The following is a 25,424-nucleotide window of genomic DNA, read 5'->3' as shown; positions in this document are numbered from 1 at the left end:
GTTATTATTTTGCATTTCAAAATGGAATGTCCATTCTTGTTCCTGTATTTTGTTAAATAAAGTTTTCCTAAAATTGCGACTTATACTCCGGTGCATTTTAACAATTGATGATTTTGTCTTTTTTATTATGCATTTTTTTGGCATCTGCAACTTATTTTCTGGAGTGACTTATGGTCTGAAAGTAAGGCATGTGCAGCTACTTAACAAGAACAGATCATTCACTTCTGTGACTGTTGCCACAACTCTTCAGATCTGAGCCTCTTATCCTTTCCAATAAGAAGCTTCTAGTCTCTTTTTACATTGTAAACCTCCACACTAGCTCCTGTCTCTCCACATTGCAGGTCAAACTCACATGAAGAAACCCAACAGCTCTAATTGTGCAGCTCGTTTTAACAGGATCGTTCCGCCTCAGTCAACCTCTTATGCTGTCCCGTGACAACAACCTGAGGCTTTCTCTCCACCTCCCAGCCAGTCACTGCGTGCCTCCACCTCATTCCATTTAAGCTTACCTCCAACTTAAGTCTGAAGAGGTTTAGGAGCCTTTTAAAGTAATTATTAGTATTGGTGGACTTCGCCGCAGAGCAACAAGCCTTTGCCAAACTGAAAAATTAGGGGTGGATCCCAGGCATTTGCAACATGCAAAGTTGTTAAAGCGCAAATAAACAAAGCTGAAGTTTCTTGGCTTTGCTTTGATGATGGCGGCTCATCCGTCATCAGTTCTTGAAAATATACGTCATGCAGCTTCTGTTTGTATTGTAGCTGCCGCCTAGCAGGCAGGTTAAGCAAGAACTCCATTTAACTGAGCCTCTCCCTTCAATGTACACCTTTCTATTCAATGAAAACGATTGCGGCTTCTTGAGAAAATATGTGGCCAACAATGTAACCCAGACATTGAACAACTCTTCCTCAATGTAATAGTAGTAATGTAGTAATTTATGCACGAGAAAAATCTGCGTTCCTGTCACAAATTCAAGCTTTCAACAAATGTTTTGATCTTCACCGTCTTTGTAAGGCTTTAATAGAACTAGAAAGTCTCTGTTTTGATAAGCCTGGGTCTTAAACCAATTACCTACACAAGCCTGGGTGACTTTCTCAGCTTTTCTATTCAATGTAGCGTACGTTCCAGGATTGAGCTCGACCGCCTTCACCGCACCATGAAATTACCACAACTTCTGCCGTAACACAAACATGCCGGGTCTTCTGCTGTCACACCTGAAAAATCACAGAACATCTCAAGGCTGAGTGTGGAAAAATTTTTGTACTCACTCACTGTTTCAGTCTAATATGTTGTGATAATAGACTGACAATAATACTGGATTCTTGGTCCTTTAAAAGACACTTCAAGGAAAATTGTGGTTTGGGTATTTTTAACATGTTATTGTGGCATTTTTCTGATGGAGGACAAATATCAAGAAAACTCAGCTTTAAATTGAATTCAAATGGTTGTGAATCAGGATCAGACTAAAAATGCAGTTAGAAAAATATAGATATGATATAGATACAACGGCAGGCCGCTAGCTCCCTGCGCCGGTCTATTGAGATTCATCCACTCACAGAAAAATAGATTCATGTCCGCTTTGTTTTCCTCTTCTGAGCTGCAATCTGGATCAGAACTGTACGACTAGATAGCTTCAATATCGCTCACTATTTTTGTTGCAATGATGTTAGGTTGAGGGTGTGAGCTAGCGGGGGAGAGTGTAAACAGAGACCTCTCAGCAAAAGGAAGACGAGGGGCTTACTCCAACAATAAACTCAGCAGCAAATATCTAACGAACTATTGCCGCTCTTCAGTAATTATGTCCCATAAAACAACACCTTTGACTACAACCAAAAAAACCACTGGGAACACTTTTACAATAGATCAAAAGATGGTCATAGTGAGACTTTAAGGTTTTTTCAAAACTAATAATTGAGTTAAATGAATGGGTGTTTACCCCTTGTGCTATCTTAGATGACCCCACCCTTACATTGACGTGTTCTCCCTACCATGACAAAGGTGGATAAAGGTGGAAAGATTTCATGTAATCCATGGACACCAGTGAAGATCACAAATCATGGAAGAAAAAAGGTTCAGAGCACTGTCTAGTGGGTCTAGATGACCCAACTCCCAATGTTAAAGTGCCTAGGATAGAACAAGGGTTAAAAACACACCATGCAAATGTCCTCTTTAGTACAGCACTGAAGTATCCTAGAAACAAAAAAGTTTGTACTATGGTGTGGCTGGAATTCTCTGGATAAAGTAAGAAAACAAAAACACGTGACGGTTCCTGCAACCATACATGATTGGACTGGTATCAGCAGCACAAACAAACGCTCTTTTCTCTACTGACACATTTCCTTGGATGCTCTCCAAGACAACCCAGCATCAAACAATAAAGCCCCAACTTCAGGTGGACCTTATGAGGCAACATCTATATTTAGATTTGCCCTTTTCCAAATTAAATCCAGAAGCTGCAGCAATAGCATTCACGTCATACACACTTGTGGTGCAATTATGTTTGGGAAAAAGGTTTAACAACAAAGGAGTGGAAAAAAAGAGACAAAGATGGAGGACGGCTGTGAGTGAGCAGCTCCCTCACACAGCAGATGGAGGTGGAGGGAATCTGCTTCGACACTCCCAACAAAATGAGAAGCAGCGATGCTGCAGGTGCGGATCATGGACCCAACATCCGCCCGCCTCCACACAAAGAGGAGCCGGACTGACTGAGTGCCCCCCGTGAGGGCTGGCTCTAGTTCCAGACAGCCGGCTGTCACTCAATTCCGTCTTTGATCGATTGGCCGTCTCTCTGCAGGAGGATCAGGGCAGACTAACTCGGGCTGGCTGCCTTTGTCCCACCTCCTGTGTCGATTTTGGAAACCGGGCCTGGTCCGCCCAGAGTGAAACGGGCCCATCATGCACCTGCGCACTGCGCTTCTTTACATTATTGCTAGTAAACCTCGGGATTTAACTTTATTAACATTGTCATCAAAATACTCCTGGGATTCACGTAGAAACTTTAAACGGCTGCAGACGGAGGGAACAAAAAGGTCTGAGACTTTGAAGGTGGGGCAGGTTCAGCATCTGCTGATAGAGATGAGGAGGACCTGCCACTGTTTGCTAAGCCCGTGGCGCTGACTGACAGGTGGCGCCGGTCAATTAAGAGAGCAGCTACGCATTTCCAGTTTAGGACAAAACGGAATCATGAAAAAAATGAACCTACCTCAGAGCAACACGGACCGAGCTCTCATCCTGTCCGGTCGTCATGATTCCTTAAATGAAAGTCTCTGGAGATACTTAAATAAAGGAGCGCGCGCCCCCACCGGGGGGAGGAGCTGCTCACCTCGACCTCGGCCCCACCATTTCAAAACCCAATTCTGAAAACCCCTCCGAGCGGCGACAGCTGCGTGGAAACAGCGCTGGACTGAGTTTCCGGAGCCACCGCTTCAGCCCCAGGGAGGAGAGCCCCAACTGACATCGCCGCTCCTGCGACGAGGTGAGACATGCACGTGCGCGTTTACCCTCCGCTCTGTTCACGCCGGGGAGGGAGCCGCAATGCGTCAGCAAGCCACGCCCACTCCCGCGACAACACCATGGCGTCAACGCAACCTGCTCACCAAACTTTGAAGAGAAAAAATAAATACAATATAGATGTGAATTTTTAGCCCTTCTCCCAACACAAAATGTATTCAAGAAACACACTTACATTTCTGTGCATGGATCACATATATCGTACTTTTTTAAGACTATGCAGCTCTGATCACGTGATGATTCTGGACTGTGGCTGTATATATATAAAAGATCTGTACATTTGGCTGTTTTTCTTTTTTTTCTGTCAATGATTGACAGAAATATGTATATGTTGCTTATAGATAAAGTATAAAGTAAAAAAATACAAATAAAAATGAATATTGAACCATTTATAGACCCCTAAACAGAACATGTATATTCAAAGCACAGACACACAAATTTATGTACACATCTATAATAGACATATAGAGAGAGAGAGACCCACACACATGCATTCAAGTATAAAAATAAGAGAATCATGAAAAAGTGTGTGCATTTCCATAATTCCATTAAAATACGTAAATCATAGGATATAGATTCAGGTCCTGCTGCTTACTTTTTTTTAGATGTTTATTTTCACATATTTTGGGGTTCCAGTTCATAAAACCAATGAAAACAGAATTTTAAAAATGTGAATACTGTAGAGAAATCTGCCCAAAGTTTGCAGAGCATGTTTTAAAAACAAATAACCTACTAAACTTAAGGCACCTGCACAGGTTTCCCAAATGTCATTAAATTGTCTGTTTGGTTCAGTATGGGCAAGACTTCAGACTTCATAACTAGCCAGAAGACCATCACTGATCTCCTCCATTGTCTGGTTTAGCCACAAAAGTTCTAGCTAAGGAGGCTGGCTGTTCACAGAGCGCCGAGTCCAAGCAAATCAACGGAAGGTCTAATGGAAGGGCACCATGTGGCAGGAGAAGATGCCTCAACAAAAGAGATGACCATGGGCTTCAGTGGATTTTTAAAAAGACAAGATTCAAGAAGCTGCATGGTAGATATCCAGAAAGAGTGAAATGAGATGAAGGACCAGTTTCATTCAGTTGCTTTAGGGAGACGGGCTACAACTGTCGGGTTCCTCAGGTCAACCCACTTCTGAGCCTGGACCAACGGAGGAAACATCTCAACTGGGCCGAAGAGAAGGAGGACTGGACTGCTGCTGGAGGTTCAGTGTGAAATCTCCTCAGTCAGTCAGGATTTGGGCTGCAATGTCCAGCTCTGATGTTGGTAAACTCTACTGTCTTCAATCGACCAGAATGTTCCAGAGGACTTCAGGATTCCTGCTGCTGAGGATCTGCATGGAGATGCAGATTTCATCTTCCAGCTGGACCTGATCCCTGCCCAGACTATTGAAGTACTGAAGATGGACATGTTGTTGTGAAAATACGGTACTTAATGGGTTGAATGCTATAAAGCATGTTTTCCTGTTTCTCTTTCTTTATTATAGTATCTTCTGACATTTTTTGACACTTAACTCTTTCTGCAGTTTAGCTCTTTCAGCTTTTTCCAGCTTTGACTTTTCAAATCCTTGAACCTTTCAAAACATTCCAGGATTTTTGCCTCCATTGAAACACACGGGGAATCCTTGGTGCAGAAGTTTGCTGGTTCAATAGCAGGCGCTCGCAATTTTCCCAAAAATATATTTTATGTTATTGTGCTGTTTTCACTTTATTTGTTAACTTTGATCATGTCTTTCTTTCTTTTTTTAGTGCCAATTATTGCCCTTTAAGTTTCATTTTCATTCAGCAATATAGCATTCAATCCTGCATTTTCTTCTGGAAATGCAGCTTCTTCTAGTTTGGATTGATTTGATGTGATCATAATCTCTGTCTTTATGTTTTTGCAAAAACTGAGAAGTAAATCAGTGATTTTCCCACAGAATTCTAATTCTCTGAAATCCTGTTTTTTTGAATTTTATGAGCTGGAACCCTCAATTGATGGAGAACTAAACAAATAAATACTAGAAAACAATTCAACAGAAGGCCCTGAATCTATTTTCTATAAAAGTTCAATTTTTTAATGGACTTATGGAAATGAATACACTTTTCCACGATATTCCACATTTTTGGAAAGGGTCTGTGTAAACAATCAAGTCTCATTTCATTCTAGAGAAGTGAACTGATTTCATTAATTTGGATCTCCTACCTCCTGGCTGGTGGTCTAAACTCTCCAAACTCTGTTTCCTTCACTCACTTTGCCCCTTAGTTTAATCATATGCATTCATATTTGTGTCTCTAAAATGAGGGGAAAAAGTCCAGTTTTAAAAACTCTCTTCATGAAAAATACACTCGCCAAGAATTCCTATTTTAAGAAGAAAAAAAAATGGAGTCACTACTAAATGTTTTCTCAAACTAAGATTATTTTGCTTTTGAAAAACTTTCATCCCAAATTAGAACATTTTTCATGAAATAAGCTTTTTCTTTTACTTTCTTGAGCTTGAGTTTTTGCCGTGTGACTGAACCTTCAGTCATAATAACATTAAATGCAAATGAACAGTTTCATGACAATGGGATACTTTTCATTTCTTCATACAGAACAGAAATACCCCCCCCCCCAGAATTCTTTTAAACTGAAATTACAGTGAATTGTCTATGAAGACCAGATATAAAATAAAAACATCTGTATGGAAACAAAATATTTTACCAACATTAAGTCTGTGTTCATATGAAATGTTACATGTTGCTCATGATCAATTGCTCACTATAAATTTTAATCATGTCAACAGGAAAATGACTTAAATCCTATTCAGAACAACCTCTGTGGTTTTTATCACAGAAATAAATCTGTTCGTCTCGTTTGGCCTTTAAGGCTCAGAAGGTCAAGTAAACACAGGTTGTTGCCACAGGTTCACAACGGCTTAGAATTGAGCTAATTACAATCCAGGAATTGTCATGACATTTCTAATAAAGGTATTTCATGACAGGGGGCTACAATTTGAACGTGGGTCGCATTTAACTTTCAACTCCCTCCAAAGATTTTCTCCGGGGTTGAGATCTGGAGACTCGCTAGGACACTCTAGAACTTTGAAATGCTTTTTATGAAGCCACTCCCTCGTTACCCGGGAACATTGTCATGCTGAAAGACCCAGCCATGTTTCATCTTCAGTGCTGATGGAGGGAGGTCTTCACTCAAAATCTGACCATATATGGCCCCATTCATTCTTTCCTTTACAAGGATCACTCGTCCTGGTACCGTTGCTGAAAAACAGCCCCAAAGCATGATGCTTCCACCTCCATGCTTTACAGTAGGTCTGGTGATCTTTGGATGCAACACAGCATTCTTTCTCCAAATGCTCTCTAGCAGACTGTAGACGGTTCAGCACATGTACTGGCTTTAGCAGGGGGACACGTCCGGCCCTTCAGGGTTTGAGTCCCTGGTGGTGTAGTGTGTTACTGATGGTAGTCTTTGTTACTTTGGTCCCAGCTCTCTGCAGGTCATTCACTAGGTCCCCCGTGTGGTTCTGGGATTTTTGCTCACCGTTCTTGTGATCATTTTGACCCCACGGGGTGAGATCTTGGGGGGGGAGCCCCAATACCTTTGTGTTCTTCCTGTGTTTACTGGTGCATGATGTTGAGGAACAGAATATGGTACACAGAAAAGATCTTTGTCTAGCTCTGCATTTCACACACTTCATCTTTGTCAATCCAAAACCAATCTATGACTTGAAATGATTTGAATGTAGTGTTTGTCCTCACTGCAGTAAAAGGAAACTTCTAGCTAAAGACAAATTGTGCATCTTGTACCAAATGGCAGTATTGACTTTCTGAATCAACACATTTCCAATGACAGAAAAATTTTATTTCAGCTGTTGGAACAAAGACCAGTTTTCCATAAGACATTCAGTACAATTTACAGATGCTAGAAGTTGTATTAAAAACAGACTTGCATGTATCAAAGTGCAAAAAGCATCGTCTGCACAAAGGAGCTTTGTTGTTGAGGGGTCATGATTATTTCAGCTGCAAGAGCAAAGACATGAAGAAGGCATATTTAGTGCTGCCACTGCTTTAAACAAAGGGTTTAGGTACATCAAAAGCACCTCAATGCCGTACTTACAGTTATATAGGCTATAGCACCGTCTGAATCCAACGCTCCATACTGTGCCGAGCTGCATCCCGGACTAGGCTAAAAAAATTTAAAAGGTCATTCTACCAGTCTAACAAGAAGATTCTTATGAAAAAAAATAAAAAAATAGTTCAACCATAGACCCCTCACAGTGCAAACAGCAACAACCCACAGTTAAGAGCTCCGATTGACCCCAAGTGCAGATTTAACCCATGTTCACCCATCCCAATCTTTCTCACGGAAGTGTATTTTCTGAGGATTTCTGCAGAAGCTACAGCCCAGGGAGAAAGTGTTTCATCTCCACAAGAACCAGCAGATAAAGACATTCTCCCTCACAGAGAGGAACGGTCACACCGAGTTTCCATAGTCTTTGGTGGAATGCCTTTTTGATCCGAAAAGGTGGGAAGAATCAGGTCAATCGTACCCGAATCTGTTTCTAAAATGATGTCCCTTTATGAATGATTTGATTAGCTGGTTTTCTAAAAAACAATGATTACACAGCATTCTGTAAATTCAGCAATCATGTTACAAAATAGTTGCACTTCTTTGGGATAATTAATGTCCCAGAATCAATGCTTAAAGTCATGTCTGACAACATCACTATTGGCAGTTTGATTCCCTCATATAAAACAAAACATAGAAAAAATGAGGAAATGACAGGAGGGAAAACCGCGAACGTTCAGCATGAAACTGTCAACACCAAAAGTTCCCTTGTAGTTTCCTCCAGAGGCCGCTAGAGGGCAACCATTTCCCATTGAAAGGAAAGTCTCACCAGTCTTCAAAGAGAAAAGTCAGGACCCAGAAGCAGGAAAGGGAAACGGTCCCAGTCTAATCTACATCAGAGTTTTCATCTTCCGAATGGAAGTAGTTGCTGCCTTTTACCCGGATATAGTGGACATGGCGGTTGTGTGTGGGTGAGGAGGCTCCGCAGGAGCACAGCTGCCCCATGAACAAATTCTCCATGTCCTCCAGCTGAAGGCCCCTGGTCTCTGGGAGACAGCCAAGTACAAAGAGCAGGCCCAGGAACACCAAGCCTGTGTACAAAAAGAAGGCACCTGCAGGACAGGCATGCACGTGACTTGAATGACTCCAGAAAAATAACTCCAAATACAGTATCTACATAGCTAATTTTGTCACTAAGTCACAGAATTCTTAAGTTACTAAAAACAACATAGATGTGCTTCCAAGACTATATTTAATTATCTGAAATTTTGCTTTTCCATTCATGAATTGGTCCCACGAAAGGGGTTCAATGGGTTAAGAAGATAGATGGATGGATTAAAATAGAAAAGGAAAATGTTATTTAATCTGCTTGAAAAGTGCTTAAAATGAACCCAAAGGTGCTTGTTCAAGACAGGATTTTCTGCAAGATCATTTCTAAATAATTCATGGGTTAAATACAAGCTGAAAATGAATCATTCACTTGTGGACGGTTCTCACTGAGACTCACCATAGTACGTTAAATACTCAGCAACGTGCAGAAAAGTCAGAGACACGAGGACATTGAAGATCCAGTTGACGCCAGCGGAGCAGGCATTGCCGGTGCTGCGAGCCCATAGAGGGTAGATCTCTGAGTTTACGGTCCACGGCATGGGACCCATTCCTGCAATGAGGTTGCATTGTTTTTCTCATTAGGAGAGCACACTGTGCTTTTGGCAAACGGGGAGCAGACATTAGCTGCAGATATATGTGCAAAATGTTTTTGATTGGATCAAAGATCGGATTACAATGAAACCGTTTACATGGCCCAGAAAAACCTTATCCGATTCTAACAAACGTTTACATACGCCACACTTTTGTTTGGAATAAATCATTTGGACATGCGCAGAACTGTCTAACATACCGGAAAAGGCTGTAGAAGAAGAAAGAGTGGGTTCTGTTGTAAACAAAAAGCTGCAGCATAGAGCGAGATGATCTTCTAAACGTGCTTTTATTATTGGCATGATTATTATTTGGTGACTGTTCGCTCAGAATTTTCTAAATATGTGCGGCCAGTGCGTTAGCTTTGGCGGAACGGAGACAAAAGAAGGGTTGGGATTAGGTTAATATGTGCCAACAACATTGGATGAACCTAAAAAAACGCAATGTGCATCTTGGCCCCACATAAATGCGCTGAATTGACGTCAGCCTTTATTTTGGAAACACAAATTCACATGATTGTTTCCATGGTTTCTCAGGACTGCGTGGAGCGGCATTTCTGCATTCTGCCAGCTCACACACCATCCCAAAGCCACTCCTCTGCTTGAAGACACAGTTCTCCCAGAAGACAGTGCGGTCCAAAGCCTCCACCGGAGCGCATACCGTACCACAGCACCCTTCCCTTCCCTGCTCGCAAACAAGATGCCAAGAGTCTGATCGACATAGGTGGGTTATGCCGATTGCTGATCCGATCGTGGTGCATATAAACAATTTATTGCGATTGTGGGTCACTACTGCTCTGGTTTTACGTTCATAGACAGTGTGGCGCTCCAGAGGAGGCTTTGGAGCGCAAACAGGACCGGCCGGGAGCTCCATACGAGTGAAGCATGTCTCTGAGCAGAGCGGCCGGCCGGAAATTTTGATCCGAATGAGTCTGATTGGAGCAGAGTATTCCGAACGGCGTGTTTACATGACGCATTTTCCTTCCAATCAGGCGCTTATTCCAATTATTTTTGTCCAGGTAAACGCAGCTAGTGGCTGGTTTTGAGAAGGTTCCTGTTGTTGGATGTTTTCTAAAATGTGAGAACTAGTCTCATCTTTATTCACAGAGTGAGTTTGAGTAGAAATATAAAATATTAAAAACACAAAAATTCTAACCTGGAGCAAAAAATGCCAGGTAAAGAAAAAGGCCCATCAGGACTATCCAGGAGTAGGACGTGGGGCAGTAGTTGTAAGCCCATATTGGACTTTTAATATCTTCTGTCTTATTGTAACATCTGCAAAAAACAAAAAAAACAAAACTTTTTTACACATATTAGTTGGATCTGAAGGTACCGTCATAACCAGAATGAACAGGAATGAAATAGAAGCTCTGACCTTCCCCAGGCGGCGTGATCAATGGACGCCTGATGGACGGGAACGCAGGAGGACTCAAACACTTTGGTGCCATTTTCACGAAAACAAAATCCGCAATCTGGATCCAACATGCAGGGTTCACAGGACCTGTGGCAAAAGATGAAAGAAAGACTGCTCAACAGCATTTCTGCAGTGATCATCAACAGGGATAACCGCACGGGGAAAAAAGAAGTTCCGGTCACATATCTTAAATGTTTTGTATCACTGCGCTGGCTTCTTGAAAACAAACTTATGCTTCATCATCTGGACAAAGACAAGCAGTAAGAGGTGAACTTTCTATCTAAACTGATGCTTTATCCCATCATGACGATCAGCATATACATCGCTTTCCTTTGCCGCTGCCAGCTCACCGCACCACGTATCAAATATTCTGCTTTTTGTGAAAAAAGCGATCTAAACCAAAAAAAAAACAAGAATAAAATACTAAAACTTGATTGAATATTCATTTATTTTGTATGTAACCATGGTATAAGCGGGATAATGGCCTTTGAAGTGTGCCTGATCAGAATGAATGCACTTCGCAGGCGGTTCAGGGTTCCACGGCGTGCGTTATTTTCTGATACTGCACAGCTGGTCGGCCATTAACCCTTAAATAAACCAGTCTGTTAGTGAGAACAATCATTTGCTGTCTGTGGACGTATTTTCATAACTTTTGAAACAATGATGCAAACAAAGACTTTTTATAGAGAAAGGAGAGAAAGAGATTTAAATTATTATCTGAAGTGGAAAAAAACCCTACAGTACAACTCTGTCTAGAATCCATTTTATTCTTCTGATTGTTTAATTGATTGCAGATTAGGCAGGACTAGGATTAGCATCAGGTTTTCCCTGCTGTCTCTCAAACATCATTTTAGTTTTGTACTTTTTTTTAATGTATGCACTCTTTTTTGCCCTGTAAAATAATCCAGAAATTAGCTAATCATCAGTGATAATGTGGCAAAAACATGTTTCTGCAGCTTCCTAAAAATAATGCAACCACATCCATACCGCCTCATCTGATGGTGTTACAGTGATAGCTTTTAGTTTCAGAATAATCACTAAAGGTATTATTTTTCGCATTTGTAGAGACCGTTTTTCTAAAGAAAGACTATGCAAAATGGCAAAACATAAAGATGAAAGGAAGAATTGTGTAAATACTGTTGATTTTAACAGGAAAAGTATTAATAAATGGCTTTATGAAATGTTTTTTTACCCATAAAGTCTGTATGTTGAGTTATTAGGGTCGACTGGGTGAAGGGTCACAGGCGGAGAGCTTTGAGCAGACAGTAGGAATCCAACAGCCAACAAGGCCAGACTTAAACCAGTACCTGCCAAAGGAGGACAAATGGAAGCACATTTCAGACCAGGTCCCACCCATTTAAATGCAGCACAAATATGAAACAGTTTTTATAACAACACCAACGGTCTAAAAGGAAGCCCTGATCAGAGCACCATGACCTGCTTTCCAGGTATCCTGGGACCCATCTGATATTTTTTATGCTGATTATACAAAAAAGTTTCTTTCTAAAGTGTTCAATATTACATTTTATAAGTTGTTTTAAGGGGGGGTGGCTGGATGACTCCATTGGTTGTGTGTGGGACTAGGGCTGTGACGATAACCGCATCACCGCGGTGATGAGGTCATCACCGCATCTTTTTTTTGAAAGTTTTCTTTTTGTTGTTGAAAGTTTTGCATATGGTGCGTGATTGAAACTACAATAAACACATTAAACACATTCATCTTTGCTGATAGTTTACTCTCTCTGCAAGTCCTGTGTTCAGACATAAAGGGTTTCTATATGGGAAACCTTTTATCACTCTTCTTCTCTCCTTGTCGCACCCGCCTGCGCGCGCCCGTGGCTGTCACTGTCTCAGAGAAGCACGCGGCACGTGCGCACTCTACTTAAACACGCACACGAGCGCTGTTTCAGAAACACACACGTCCTAGTTCTACAAAAGTTTGAGTCTTGCGAGGAAATACGACAAATTTACTGCGTTCTAATTATTCATTTCCATTGTATTCATTTCCATTACAAGCTGCGTGCGTTCTTGAGTGCGCGACACGGCCGCCCGCCGGAGGATTTTGTGTTGGGGGGGGTGGGGGGTGGGGGTAATACTGTTCTCAGTCACTCCGTAACACCAAACATGAACGCGCGCTGTTAGATTTCCATGAATATCACTACATTTTCTTGTTGGGAACTATTTTGTTAGCAGCAAAGTTACGTGTCTGAATAAACAAAGGCGGAGCCTCCTGGCCCGCGTTCTTCATGGGTTTCAGGCTTCACGGCTACTGGAGAGGCGACAGAGTGTCTGCAGTCTGCTTATTACTGGGCAATATCTAATATTCTGGGAAGATGTCTGTACCAGAGAGCACAGGTGAAGCCTCACATGCAGCCAGAGGGCAGAAGAATCAACACGCCCCCCCCAACACACGTGTGCGCGCTTCTTCCTCCTAGTCCTACACAAGACGCAGCGCGCAGACACAGTCACAGTCAATCCACAACACCTACATAGTTAAGTCATTAGTTAGATAGGTATTAGTTAGTTGTTACAGTTATTTGTTAATAAAGAATAGTACGTTTTAATAGTATTGATTTATTTCCGCCGGGGAATTTCGGGGTTTTTTTTTATTGGGGGGGGGGGGGGGGGGGGGGGGGCTGCGGTCAACCGCGACACCGCGCGGTTCATCATGAAAAATCCGACACCGTCACAGCTCTATGTGGGACTAGTACTTTAGAAATCAGGGTTCAATTCCCAGGGGGACGCGATGATCCTCATCCAGTTTACATTCTAGGGCAAACCCTTCCCCAACCTATGTAGCCACAAGTCTGGGTTCCCCTGTGCCGGTCCCCAGCCTGGATAAAATACAAGGTTGTGTCCAACGTAATAATCTTTGCCAAAACTCTCCTGTGTCTCAGTAAAAGCTGATTCGCTGTGGCGACCCCTGAAGGGATTTGCTGGAAAGTGAACAACAGAAAGTTGTTTTGGGCCATCCTCTATAGATGAAGAGTGAAATATTTCTTCATGGAAGGTAGGGAGGTGTTCCGGGACTGTCCCACCAGGCTGAGACCCCAGGAAAGTCCCCGGACATGTTGGAGAGACTATGTCTCTAAGCTGGCCTCAGAACGCTTCAAGATCAGCCCAAAAGGTGAAAAGACATGCTGGAGGAAGGGGCTAGGGAGAGAAAAGTCTGAGCATCTTTGCTTAAACCTTAAACCTCATTTACAACGGTCCATCTGCGGTCAGTCTACAGGGCATCTCCACTGCACAAAATCATTTATGAATCAAAACCTGCATTTTACAAGGACTCAGTGAGGAAGGAGGGGGCACATGCACCCATACGAGTGCTGCAGGTTTTTGGGTTGTCTGGACCCGTAGAGGGTTGTGGACATCCACAGGGTGTGCAGGCGATACGCAACCATAGGACCTCCACACAAACCACCCTCTGGTCGTTTATTTTCCACATTCACACAGAACCACTTATCACGTGAAACCTTAAGCCTAGGTTAAGGTTTCACTGTGCCGGGAGCCACTAACGGGCACAGTTCACAGGGTTTGAGAGGATTGAAAAGATGGAAAATCTGTGTGGCATGCCTGCGTCTCGCCTACTAGGACCCACAGAATGCCTGTAGAGAATGTGCATGAAGATTTTCACTCCACAGGCTTATCAAGTAGTCAGTGACGCAGGAATTTCCTTCTGGGCACCTGTGTCCGCCATACAGGTTTTCCCATTTTCCCCCCACAGACAGCCCATATCCACCCATAAGGGCAGTTTTGACTAAGCCTACCTGGCGACCTGGTGGAGACGGTCACGTCTTATAAATACCTGGGAGTGGTGTTGGACAAGAAACTGGACTGGAACGAGAACACCACCCTGCTCAGCAAAAAATGTCAAACCAGGATGTACTTCCTGCGAAGGCTGGCATTTTTTAACATCTCCACCAAGCTGCTCAGTATGTTTTATCAAACAGTCTTGCTTGCAGCACAAGCAAGAAAAACCTGACCCGATTAAACAAAATCATCAGGAGGGCTAGCTCTGTTGTGGGACTGAAGCTGGCCACAGTGGAGGAGGAGGCTGAACAACGAACACTGTCCAGACTTCAATGTGACACACCCTCTGCATGAGGCCTTCAGTGAGAGGAAGAGCAGCTTCAGCAGCACACTTTTATCCCAACGCTGCACCACGGACAGACTTAGAAAGTCTTTTGTCCCACGAGCCATCAGACTGCACAACACTCTGTTGAGAGCTTTTACTTTTACTTTATTTTAGTTTTGATTAAGCTGAATTTCTGGGAAACTTGACCTGTTTTTAGGAATTGTTCATTCTTGCTTTTATCTTTCTTATCCTTTTACATTTTTTATCTATTTATTGTGTTTTTACTTGTTTTAGGAATGATTGTGTTTTTATGTGTGGGCAGCTGGCCACTTAAAATTTCCTTCGGGATCATTAAAGTCTATCCATCCATCCACCATTGAAAATGGATGCTTCTGCCGCATAAATTTAATTCAGTGTAAACTCCGCTCAAGACTGCTGCCCTTGGAGCCTGGCCCAGGATAAACAGAAGAAAATGGGCAGATGGAAAACTCTCTGCCCCTCTGCTCGTCCTCCAACCCCCCTGTCCTGTTTGCCGAGGATCACCTGAACCAGCTCTGCATTTCTGATCAATTAAAATGAATTCTTTGGGGGGGATTTTCAAGCAGAATTTCTGTAGATCTGTTTTGTTTTAGTGTTCATAAAAAACTGAGTCAGAAGAGCCTTGCTTTGGTTTACCATAACTGTGGATCAACTTGAATGATGTGAGCACACGAACACAATGCTTATGCAGTCATTCTAGTCTTGAATGTATTTCAAAAATGGATCACGTGACCTTACAGGTACTGACCTAAAAGACTGCCCAGCGTCAGTTTTCTGCGGCCCACTCTTTCTACGAGCCACACGCCAACCAGGGTGAACACAAAGTTGGTGGCTGAAGTGGCAGCAGCCAACCAGATGGCCTCTTTATCGTCACGCACTCCTGCCATCTGCAGAATAGTCGCACTGTAGTACCTGGATAAAAGGGTTTCTTTAATTATAAAAAATGCCTGGATTCAGGAGGTCATCACTGACAGAAGACCTACATGACTGTGTTGATCCCAGACAGCTGCTGAAACATCTGCAGGCCACAACCAACAATCAGAGCTCTGCGAGTTGGACCGTGGCTGAGCATGCGAAGAAGAACAACGCCACCTGTCCATCAAAACAAAAACGTTTAAGAAATAAGACAAATCCTGCAATAAACAAAACCTCTAATTTGCAATTCCCTGCTTTGTCTTTACCTGCCCCTACTTCTTTCTCTTCTTCCTCAATGTTGGCTTTGATGGAGTCATACTCCTCCTCCACGTTTTGGTCTCCTCGGATCCAGCGGAGAACCTGCAGGGCCTCTTGGTTCTGGCCTTTTTGGAGGAGCCAGCGAGGACTCTCAGGCAAGAAGATGAAGCCCAGGAACTGGAGCACGGCAGGCAGAACAGACAGACCCAACATGTATCTGCAGCATGGAAACATCGGTAGAGTCAACTTCCTCTGCCCCGATCTTAAAGTTTTCTCAAACTAACGACCAGGAGCCAGGGAAGATCATTGACTGCATAATGCTGCGCACAAACCCCGCATGTGAAGTGCATTAAAGAATGTGCTGATCGTAGGTTCTTGAACAAGCGTTTAGCATAAGGGGTTCTCACTGAACTGTCGCTATCTGATCAGTTTGAAGAGGCTTGGTGTGTAATGTCAAGGTGGTGTAAATCTTGTGGATCTTGCTCCAGGCTTTTTTTTTTTCAGTTGGGCAAAAATGTATTTAAGGCACCAATTGCGCAAGTTCTCCCACTTAAAAAGATGAGAGAGGTCTGTCATTGTCAACTATGAGAGCAAAATGAAAAATAAAATCAAGAAAAAGACATATGATTTTTAAATAATTTATTTGTAAATTCTGGTGGGAAATAAGTATTTGGTCATCTACAAACAATCAAGATTTTTGGCTCTCCCAGACCTGTAACTTCTTCTGTAGAGGATTCTCTGTCCTCCACTTATTACCTGTATTAATGACACCTCTTTGAACTGGTTATCTATAGAAAGACACCTGTCCACAACCTCAAACAGTCACACTCCAAACTCCACTATGGAGACCAAAGAGCTGTCTAAGGACACCAGAAACCAAATTGTTGACCTGCACCAGGCTGCAAGACTGAATCTGCAACAGGTAAGCAGCTTGGTGTCAAGAAATCAGCTGTGAGGGGAATTATTAGGAAAGGCAAGACATAACTCATCTTGTCTCTCATAGTTGAGGTTTATCTATGATGACAATGACAGACCTCTTTCATATTTTAAGAGGGAGAACTTGCACAATTGGTGGCTGACTAAATACTTTTTTACCGCACTGTATGAAATACTTGGCGTTATAGAATTCTGGCCAGGCGTAAAACATGATCAATTTTCAAATCGTTGGCACATCTGTTAATTGAAAAAGGTGCTACCCATAAGTCACTACCAAATACGAGTCCCTGATTGGTCAAAGTTCAATGGCAGCAGGTTTTGTAAGTAGAACCAAACCAAAACTTAAACTTATCCTAAAATCCTGTGCAGCGATTCGTGAACGCAAAAGCCCAAATCGCACGTTTACATGCGTCTACAAAGATAGACTTTTCATTAGAAGTGGTCGCTTATCCCAAGGGTGGCGTGAACCAACTTTGGAGAACTGGACAGAGTGAGTGGAAGATGGTTTACTTCCATCTGAAAACAAATTAAGTCAATTCATTCTGCAGTTTCTCTGATAAGGACGCTGCCATGTTGGAGCTAGATGTCATCAGTAAAGAGTGATGGTCCGAGTCAGCTTAAGTCACCGTTTCTATGGTAACCATTCTCACCAATCAGGAGTGAGCTTTTTGAAAGGCCATACCCCTATCACTCAAAAGTGGGTAACACGAAACCAGGGGTGGAGTCACTCAGTCCATCTCCTATATACAGTCAACTTAATCCATCCTGTATACAGTCAATACTGAAGATTTAGAAACAACAGAGGAGTGAGAAAGGGGTGTGTTGTACCTCCAGCCGTCTTCACTTAGATAGCTGAAAGCCCCATCAACCATGCTGGCGATGAACTGACCGCCAGTGATGAAGAGTGCATTGACGGTGACCAGCTGACCTCTCAGATGAGGAGGAGAAACCTCTGCTATGTACACGGGAACAGTCATAGAAGCAATGCCTGATGGGAAAAAAAGAAACCTTATAAAGTTATAAAGTATTAACTACAGCTGGAGAAAGCTGTTGGACAGCAGCAGTTTTAAAGAGAGGAACTTTGTACCTGCTGGTTAACAACTTAACTTAGTGCTCGAAAACAGGATTAAACCAAAAAAATAAGGATGTGATCAAGGAATAAAATACACACACCTTGTAGTCAAAATGGACTTAACAAAACATTTACAAGACTAACAATCATTTAGTACACTGTAATTATTGTAGACATTGTCACCCAAGCAAAGACATATTCCACCTTAATGTCAACAAATCTGTCAAGTAATTTCACCTCAGTTACCTGAAAGTAGGATGTAAAGAATAATAGAAATAAATAGAAAAATCAATACAGTACCGAGAGTCACAGTAGGATGTGTCCAAAACCATAGATCCATAGAACGATCCGGAAGTAAACTGAGTTATTAAAATTTTAGTTTCTTTTCCTGTTTTGGTCTCTACTGCAGTTGCTTTTTAATGTACAGTACATGCCATGCAAGCTAAAAGATGTCCAATCACAACCTTACTTTTACCAAGTTGGGTCAGCTACAAATAGCTTAAGGTGAACCTCCCTGAGGGTTGTGTTGTGTGCACTATCAAACTTTTTTCACAGAACTTCAAATAGTGCCTGAATAAATTAATATGACTTAATTTCTTTTTTAGTGGCTGGGATAGGCTCCGGCAGCCCCGTCACTCCGAAAGGGATAAACCTGATTAAAAGATTAATGAAGGAATTTGATTAATAATGAAACATAACTAAAAAGATCCAAATTATCAGCTTTTAATGTTTGAAGCTGTTGGGTCAAAGACATTTGGTTTTGTTGCTTATAATAAATAATCCAAAAGAAAAAAAGAGTTTCTCTGTTGAAAGGCCAAATGAATAATTAATATCTAGATTGTTTTCATGTAGGTTATAGAATTGGACTGCATCGTATTGCCACAAAGTTAGTTGAATCTTTTATGTACTGATTTGTGGACTGTGTAGCGAGATGAATATTGAACATTGACTGTAAATGAGAACCGCTTGGCGTTCCAAAGAAGAAGTTCCTGCTGGCTCCAAGAAGCCAGAATCCCATAGACTTCTAAAGAGAAATAAACAGCGGTTACTCAGTCGTTCTAGTGGTCAGAATAACCATTCTTGGCTTGCCACTTTTTTCCGTACAATCCTCTTTTTTTCATGAAATATTTCTGTAGTGCAAGTTATCCAAGATATGCATCACTAAGAGTAGGTGGTCTCACATCTAACGTTTGACAGATTTCGTGTTACCCACTTTCAAGTGATAAGGGTGTGGCCTTCCAACAAGCTCACTCCTGATTGGTGAGAGTGGTTGCCATAAAAATGTTGATTCAGACCGGCTCTGAGCAATCATAAAAAATTGAGACATTTTGTTGGAACCAGAAGTAAGCCATTTTCTATGGTTGGCGACACAACAGGTCCAGTTCTCATACACAGTCAATGGTATTGATTCGATTCAGGTGAGAGAGAAAGATTCAAAAACTATGCCTTAAAGCAACACACAAAAACTTAGGGATGAAGAGTTCGTATTTTTATGGCCCGCAGCAGCAGGCACTGAATGAAAGGACAATATTGTTTTTGCAATAAGGGTCAAACACTCAAAAAGGTTCAAAACGTCACAAAAAACGCGTCAAAACGCCAAAAAAACACATCAAAAGTCGTCAAAATCCCAAAACGACATGACAACTGTGTGGCACAACACAAAATACACAGAGACACACACAACATTACCGCATAAACGTACAAGTTGTTATCGCAATAATGATGGAAAAAACCCCAAAAGCCTCAAAAAGTCCTTAAAGGAAAGGTATAAGCCCAAAAAGACATGACCAGTATATAGTAAAAGAAAAGCTGCATTGAAATACATAGGACATCTTAACCGCAAAAACTTCTATATTGTTTTTGCTTCGTGAGATTTTTTCATGGCCCGCAGCAGCTGTCATTGACTGTAGGGACCATATTGTTTTTGCAGTTGGACAGATTTCTGCACCTTTAAGGGAAAATTTGACCCCCGCCACATAATCCAAAAGTCACCAAAATGTGCACACACCTAGGATGAGGGCACAAATTAGCATTTCTGGGCACAAATTTGTGTTTTGTATGCACAAATGAGAATTTTAAGGTCACAAATTAGTATTTCATGCACAGAAATTAGCATTTCTTTCTAAGCACATATTTTGTGGGCACAAAATACTAATTCGAGCGAAAAAAATGCTAATTTGTGCGTACAAAATACTATATTTTACCTGCAAAATATGAACGCATGCCCACAAAAAAACATCACAAAGGACTGGACCAAGCGATTGTAATGTCACTCATGAAAACATTTCTTAAATTCGGCCACAGAAAAAATTAAGCTGATTCGGTTGCTATTTTTCCAGCAATACGAACATTACCCGGTTAGAGCCAGACAACAGTGACTGTCAGAGTCATTGACTGTATAGGAAAACTAGACAGAGCGATCCCTCACCCTAACAGGAAGGAGCCTCTAATTCCATGAAACCAAAATCCCAAAGACATCTACTGAGAAAAAAAACAGATGTTACTTAAATGTTCGGCATCATCTGATCCCTGTTTGAAGGAAGGGGTGTGCACTTTCAACAAGCTCACTCCTGATTGGCGACAATAGTTGCCATAAAAATGACTGAGACTTTGGACCAAGACTCAGACCAATTCCTGTCGTCTGGCTCCAACATGGCGACGACCGAAACGCGGAAAAATGGCGACAGAATCGGCTTCATTGAGCTGGAGCCAGAAATGAGATATTTTCTATGGTTGCCGTCACACTCGCTCAGTCCAGTTCTCTCTTGTGCGATTTCACAGTCAGCATCAGCAGATTCTTACAAACAATGTCAAGAATCAGTGACAAAGTTGAAGTTGCGTCAGGGCTGGATACTTCAACAAGACAATGACCCTAAACACTGCTCTAATTCTACAAAGGCATTCATGCAGAGGAACAAGTACGATGTTCTGGAACGGCCATCTCAGTCCCCAGACCTGAATATTATTGAAAATCTGTCTGATTTAAAGTGGGCTGTCCATGCTCTGAAGCCATCAAAACCAACTGAACTGGAGATGTTTTGCAAAGAGGAAGGGTCCAAAATACCTTCAACCAGAATCCAGGCCCTTATTGGAAGCTATAGCAGTGACTGGAGGCTGTCATTTCTGCAAAAGGAGGATCTACTAAATATTGATGGCATGTTTCTGTTGGGGTGCCCACATTTACGCACCTGCATAGTTTTGTTTAAGTAATTATTGCACAGTTTCTTTAAATCCAATAGACTTCATTTCACTTCTCAAACATCACTGTGTTCATCTGCTGTAGGACATATTTAACTGAAATTGATGATCCAAACAACCAATGATTTATGAAGAAACATCTTGAAAATGATCAGGGCGCCCACACTTTCTCATACCACACCTGAACTCTGAGAGACTAACTCACCTATGCCTAAGCCCACTATGATTCTGCCGACCAGCAGGACCACCTTGTCTGGGGCGAGGGCCAGCATGACTCCCCCCACACTGAAGATGAGGCTGGCCAAAAGGATGCAGATCCTGCGCCCCAGCCAGCCGTTCAGGAAGCCTCCAGCGAGGGCGGAGACAGCCGCAGCTCCCACCGTGCTGGACACCAGCAGCTCCTGCCACAGGGCGCTCAGGTTCATCCTTTTCTTCAGCAGCAGCATCGCCCCCGACACAACCCCGGTGTCATATCCGAAGAGGAACCCCCCCAAGGCGGAGAAGAACGCTAGCACGTAGACGAAGCCTGTCGTGGGGGCGTCCCGGTCCTCCGCGTTCCCGATGAGACTCCGCTCACCACCGTCCGCCGCTCTCTGCCTCTTTTTGCCCATCAGGTCGCCCATGGCGTGGGCTTCAGGAAGTGTTCACCCCCCCTGCGGGACACAGGAAGCAGCTGAGGCAGTGTTTGCTCCTAAGTCCGCAGCTTGGACTCGGAGGGGTTTGGCGAAACATTACGAACTGAGGAGCGAGTTCACCAAAAGACGCTTAATTAGACGGAGAACCGAAGACGTTAAGGAGGCAAAAACAACACAGAGCTGCGCTCAAAGAAACCAGAACCCCAAGACTTTCACTGCTAAGTAAGCAGCTGAAGGCGAAGGGTCTATTTCCGAAGCGGAACATGCGAGAAATGAACGTAACCGGCTCCGTTTATCAACGGCTCGAGACGTGTCTGTTTGTTTTTAATCGGGCGGCCGCCATGTTTTGCTGACGTCACCGGCGCGACTCTGCGGGGGGGGGGGGGCGCTCACTCAGAGTCGCGCTGGTGAAAGTTTTTTTTCTGGTACCAAAACATGACAAGTTATACGAGTACATTTGTATCTCACAACAACCGTGCGCGTGGCCGCCTAAGATGAGTTGTGTCTAGAAGCACCAGCCCTTACCTTTAGAAAAATCCGTCTGAGAAAACCTCTGAGCTGTTTTTATCCACCTACGGCATTGAGCGTCGGTGCCGCGAACAGTGTCCTGGTCGGCAAACAGGAAGCCTCTGTCAAGGATCATATGATGTTTGGTTGAAAGACAGAGAATGAGGAACACGCCTTCTTCAGCTGCTGTGTCAAACCTGACCTGCAAGTGATCTGACTATTGTCTGACTCTGACGGGATCCCGTTTGTCAATCAGGCCGTCAACACAAAATTACATGTGTGACAGATTAAAACAAAGTTAAAACTTTTTTTTTCTAATTTAATTACATTTAAATATCACATATGATCAGATCTGTGACAAAAACTAAATTTTAAAAACAAGGTATATGGAAATGCATATAAAAAAACGGTGTTAGGATTCATTTGTTCTGACATAATATCTCAGTGGATTTCAGTCTTGACAACACTGCACCAAACTGGAAAAAAAAAACCACATTACTTTTGCTTCGTATGCATTTTTCTTTCCGACTGCAGAATAAACACTGCTGACACCACAATTGTTTCTTGGTAATGCTGGATTGTTTAAGTTATTTTCTTTGCTAACTTTTTTTCCTCTTATATTTGACTGCAGTAAGGCCACCAATTATCTCAGATGATGTTCTCCATCTTCATCCTGTCCTTAAATTTATTCTACTCCACAAACACCAATGCCTTCTGATCCTATTCTGCTCTATGGAAAATCCTAAATCAGCATCTGTCTCAATCAAATATGAATCCAATATTTGATTGCAAATAACATCTCCAGCCCTCGAGGGTCGGTGTGTCTACAGGATTTCCAGATTTCAGATATCAGTAGAGAAATAGTTCCTAAAACCAAAAAAATCATAAATTGAAGGCAACTAAATATCAGAGCAAAAATAATGACATTTAATTTATTTAACTTGACTATTCTGAGAGTAACTCGATGGATGAGTGGTGTTTTGGAAATGCAAACCTCATGTGATCAACATGAAGTGAAAAACAGAATTAAAAAAAACACAAAAATTTGACAAAATATTTCCTTTATATAATCCCCCCAACATGGATGTATTAGTTTCATTAATCGATTTGAGAAAAAAAAAATCAGATTTTTTTTCATTTTAGCTGATTTAGCACATTTTTTTGCAGATGTTTTTTGTTTACCCACATTCCCATAACAATCTTTTGGCATGTTACATCATTTTTTTGTGGCCAGGAAATCATTTTTTACGACATTACGAAAACAAATGTGCACGACAGCTACAATTGCAACAGTTGTGAATTTGCCATGCACACGCTGTTAAAAATCTACAACTTCTTATTGCAACATTTTTTCCATAGTAGTTTGCCGTTTATGCCCGAGAAGTTACGAGACGATCAATAAAAATCCCTAGGGCAAGTTTTCGTTTGTGTTTCATATTTTAATTTAGTTTTTTTTACATATTTTTTTACTTAGTTTAGGTGTTTTAGATTTTTTTGTTACTTCTTCATTTATATTTATGTAATAATAGTTATAGTGAATTTGTAAATAAAATGATAAATAAAAAAGAAATTATCATTAAAAAATATGTTACTAAAATAAGTATTATAAAACTTATAAATTCATTTAATAGAAATGTTGGCACCAATATCAATAACAAAAGAATTATGAATCATAATTATTGTTTATTATTGTAATAAATATATATATATATGACATGCCAGACGCTGCAGTGCAGGAAGGAGGTGCAACTGCTCCACACAGAGCAGATGTAAATACCTCTCTTTACCCTGAGTTAGTATAGGATCTCCCATCTTATGATGGGGAATCTTCTCAAACAGGAATGATGACTAGATCACAGACAGGGCAGAAATTACATTGATCAAAAACAATGGGAGAGGTACTTTCTCCTCTCTTCTGCACCTGAAGAAACATCAGCAATGACAGAATCAATTCCAATGATCCATGTTGCAAACCCCCAGGCAGGAGATCATCAACCCCCAACTATTTTAGTGTATAGGACATGGACAATGGAAGATGTTAAGAAAGCTATAGGAGGTGTCATTTCTTACAAAGCAGATGTAAATCAGTTTGTGCAGGACATGGGAAGTTTGAGATGATCATACCATCTGAATGGTCAGGAAGTGCAGCAGGTGTGGATGGCCGCTTTGGGGGCGGATTGGCATTATGTGCAGGGAGATTGGAATGGATGGCAACGCCCCTGTGATTCAAGGTTCAGGCCTACTGGAGCAACGAGTTCAAGGTTTGAGAGACAGAGTAGTGGAGCGTTTTAGACGAAGAGCAAACTACACAGAGATTGGTAGAATAAAACAAAAGGATGAAGAAAGCTTTAATGATTCCATCCGCATGATGTCTACTTTTAAATTTCACTCTGGTTTAGAGGATGATGGATGAGCAGATGGGCCCTATCAGCAGCAACCTAAAAATGCTCTGTAGTGGATCAACATATGCAATTAGAAGCTGGGTACAAAAACTTTACATTGATTTATCTACGGGAACATTAGAACAGTATGTGAATCTTTTGTACAAATGGAAGATTGCACAGGTCATTTTATGACCTCAGTTTTAGTCCAACACCATGAAGAAAAAATGTACAATGAAATACTTAAGGAAATGCAACAAGAGTTTTGAACCTGAAAAAGAACTATTGAAAAAACATATTTTATACACACCTATTTTAACAAAAAATCTTTACAAATGGGCAGCTACAGTCAGGATCATAAATATTTGGACAGAGACACATTCTTTCTAATTTAGTTTCTTTACATTACCACAGTGAATTTGAAATAAAACAACTCAGATGCCATTGAAGTGCAGACTTTCAGCTTTTATTCCATGGGTTGAACAAAAAGATTGCATAAAAATGTGAAAAACTGAAGCATTTTTTAAACACAATCCCTTCATTTCACGGGTTTGTAAGTAATTGGACAAAGAACTGAAAACAAAATGGTCATTACTAATGTTTGGTTGAAAACCCTTTGTTGGCAATGACAGCCTGAAGTCTTGAACTCATGGACATCACCAGATGCTGGGTTTTCTCCTTCTGAATGCTCTGCCAGGCCTTTACTGCAGCGGCTTTCAGTTGCTGTTTGTTTGTGGGCCTTTCT

General features: G+C 41.8%; 2 protein-coding genes across 13 annotated transcripts in view; both read right to left on the bottom strand.

Moving 5' to 3' along the window:
- kif21a (kinesin family member 21A) overlaps positions 1–3,531 on the bottom strand; it is a 71,083-nt gene extending 67,552 nt beyond the window's left edge. For 5 of the 9 annotated variants that reach the window (XM_020703784.3, XM_020703786.3, XM_020703788.3 and 2 more), the window contains exon 1: positions 3,201–3,523. In XM_020703784.3, coding sequence (XP_020559443.1) covers positions 3,201–3,244 — 44 coding nt within the window. In that variant the 5' untranslated portion in view covers positions 3,245–3,523. Of the gene's footprint in view, positions 1–3,200 lie in introns of all 9 variants that reach the window. The other 4 variants (XM_011475765.4, XM_011475768.4, XM_011475767.4 and 1 more) reach the window with 1 other exon arrangement.
- A 3,792-nt stretch (positions 3,532–7,323) lies between these two features.
- On the bottom strand, positions 7,324–22,536 carry LOC101158939 (proton myo-inositol cotransporter). Of its 4 annotated transcripts, XM_078948378.1 has the most exons (13): positions 22,317–22,536; positions 21,362–21,809; positions 17,715–17,874; positions 15,959–16,167; positions 15,761–15,869; positions 15,526–15,689; positions 11,856–11,970; positions 10,625–10,750; positions 10,406–10,524; positions 9,060–9,212; positions 8,492–8,664; positions 7,601–7,669; positions 7,324–7,503 (listed from the first exon to the last, which is right to left on the bottom strand). In XM_078948378.1, the coding sequence occupies exons 2-13, from the start codon at positions 21,777–21,779 to the stop codon at positions 7,495–7,497; spliced, it is 1,824 nt and encodes a 607-aa protein (XP_078804504.1). In that variant the 5' UTR covers positions 21,780–21,809; positions 22,317–22,536; the 3' UTR covers positions 7,324–7,494. The 4 variants fall into 4 exon arrangements, with proteins under 4 accessions (XP_078804504.1, XP_023811345.1, XP_011474066.3 ...); XM_023955577.2 differs by having other exon boundaries at positions 7,324–7,669; XM_011475764.4 differs by lacking the exon at positions 22,317–22,536 and having other exon boundaries at positions 21,362–22,170.
- Between the last annotated feature and the right edge of the window lie 2,888 nt (positions 22,537–25,424).

This window comes from Oryzias latipes, chromosome 6, assembly GCF_053564925.1.
Source record: "Oryzias latipes strain Hd-rR chromosome 6, Olatipes_Hd-rR_3.1".
NCBI lineage: Eukaryota > Metazoa > Chordata > Actinopteri > Beloniformes > Adrianichthyidae > Oryzias > Oryzias latipes.
The sequence above is the reverse complement of the archived record's forward strand: the minus strand, read 5'-3'. Positions and strand labels throughout refer to the sequence as shown.

Excerpts from the sequence above, each read along its gene's own strand:
- LOC101158939 (XM_023955577.2), bottom strand. The coding sequence starts at position 21,779 with ATGGGCGACCTGATGGGCAAAAAGAGGCAGAGAGCGGCGGACGGTGGT. Across the intron at positions 11,971-15,525 it reads GACGCTGGGCAGTCTTTTAG|GTACTGGTTTAAGTCTGGCC; the intron begins GTCAGTACCTGT and ends CTCCTTTGGCAG. Across the intron at positions 10,751-11,855 it reads TCAACATACAGACTTTATGG|GTCCTGTGAACCCTGCATGT; the intron begins GTAAAAAAACAT and ends CTTTTGCCACAG.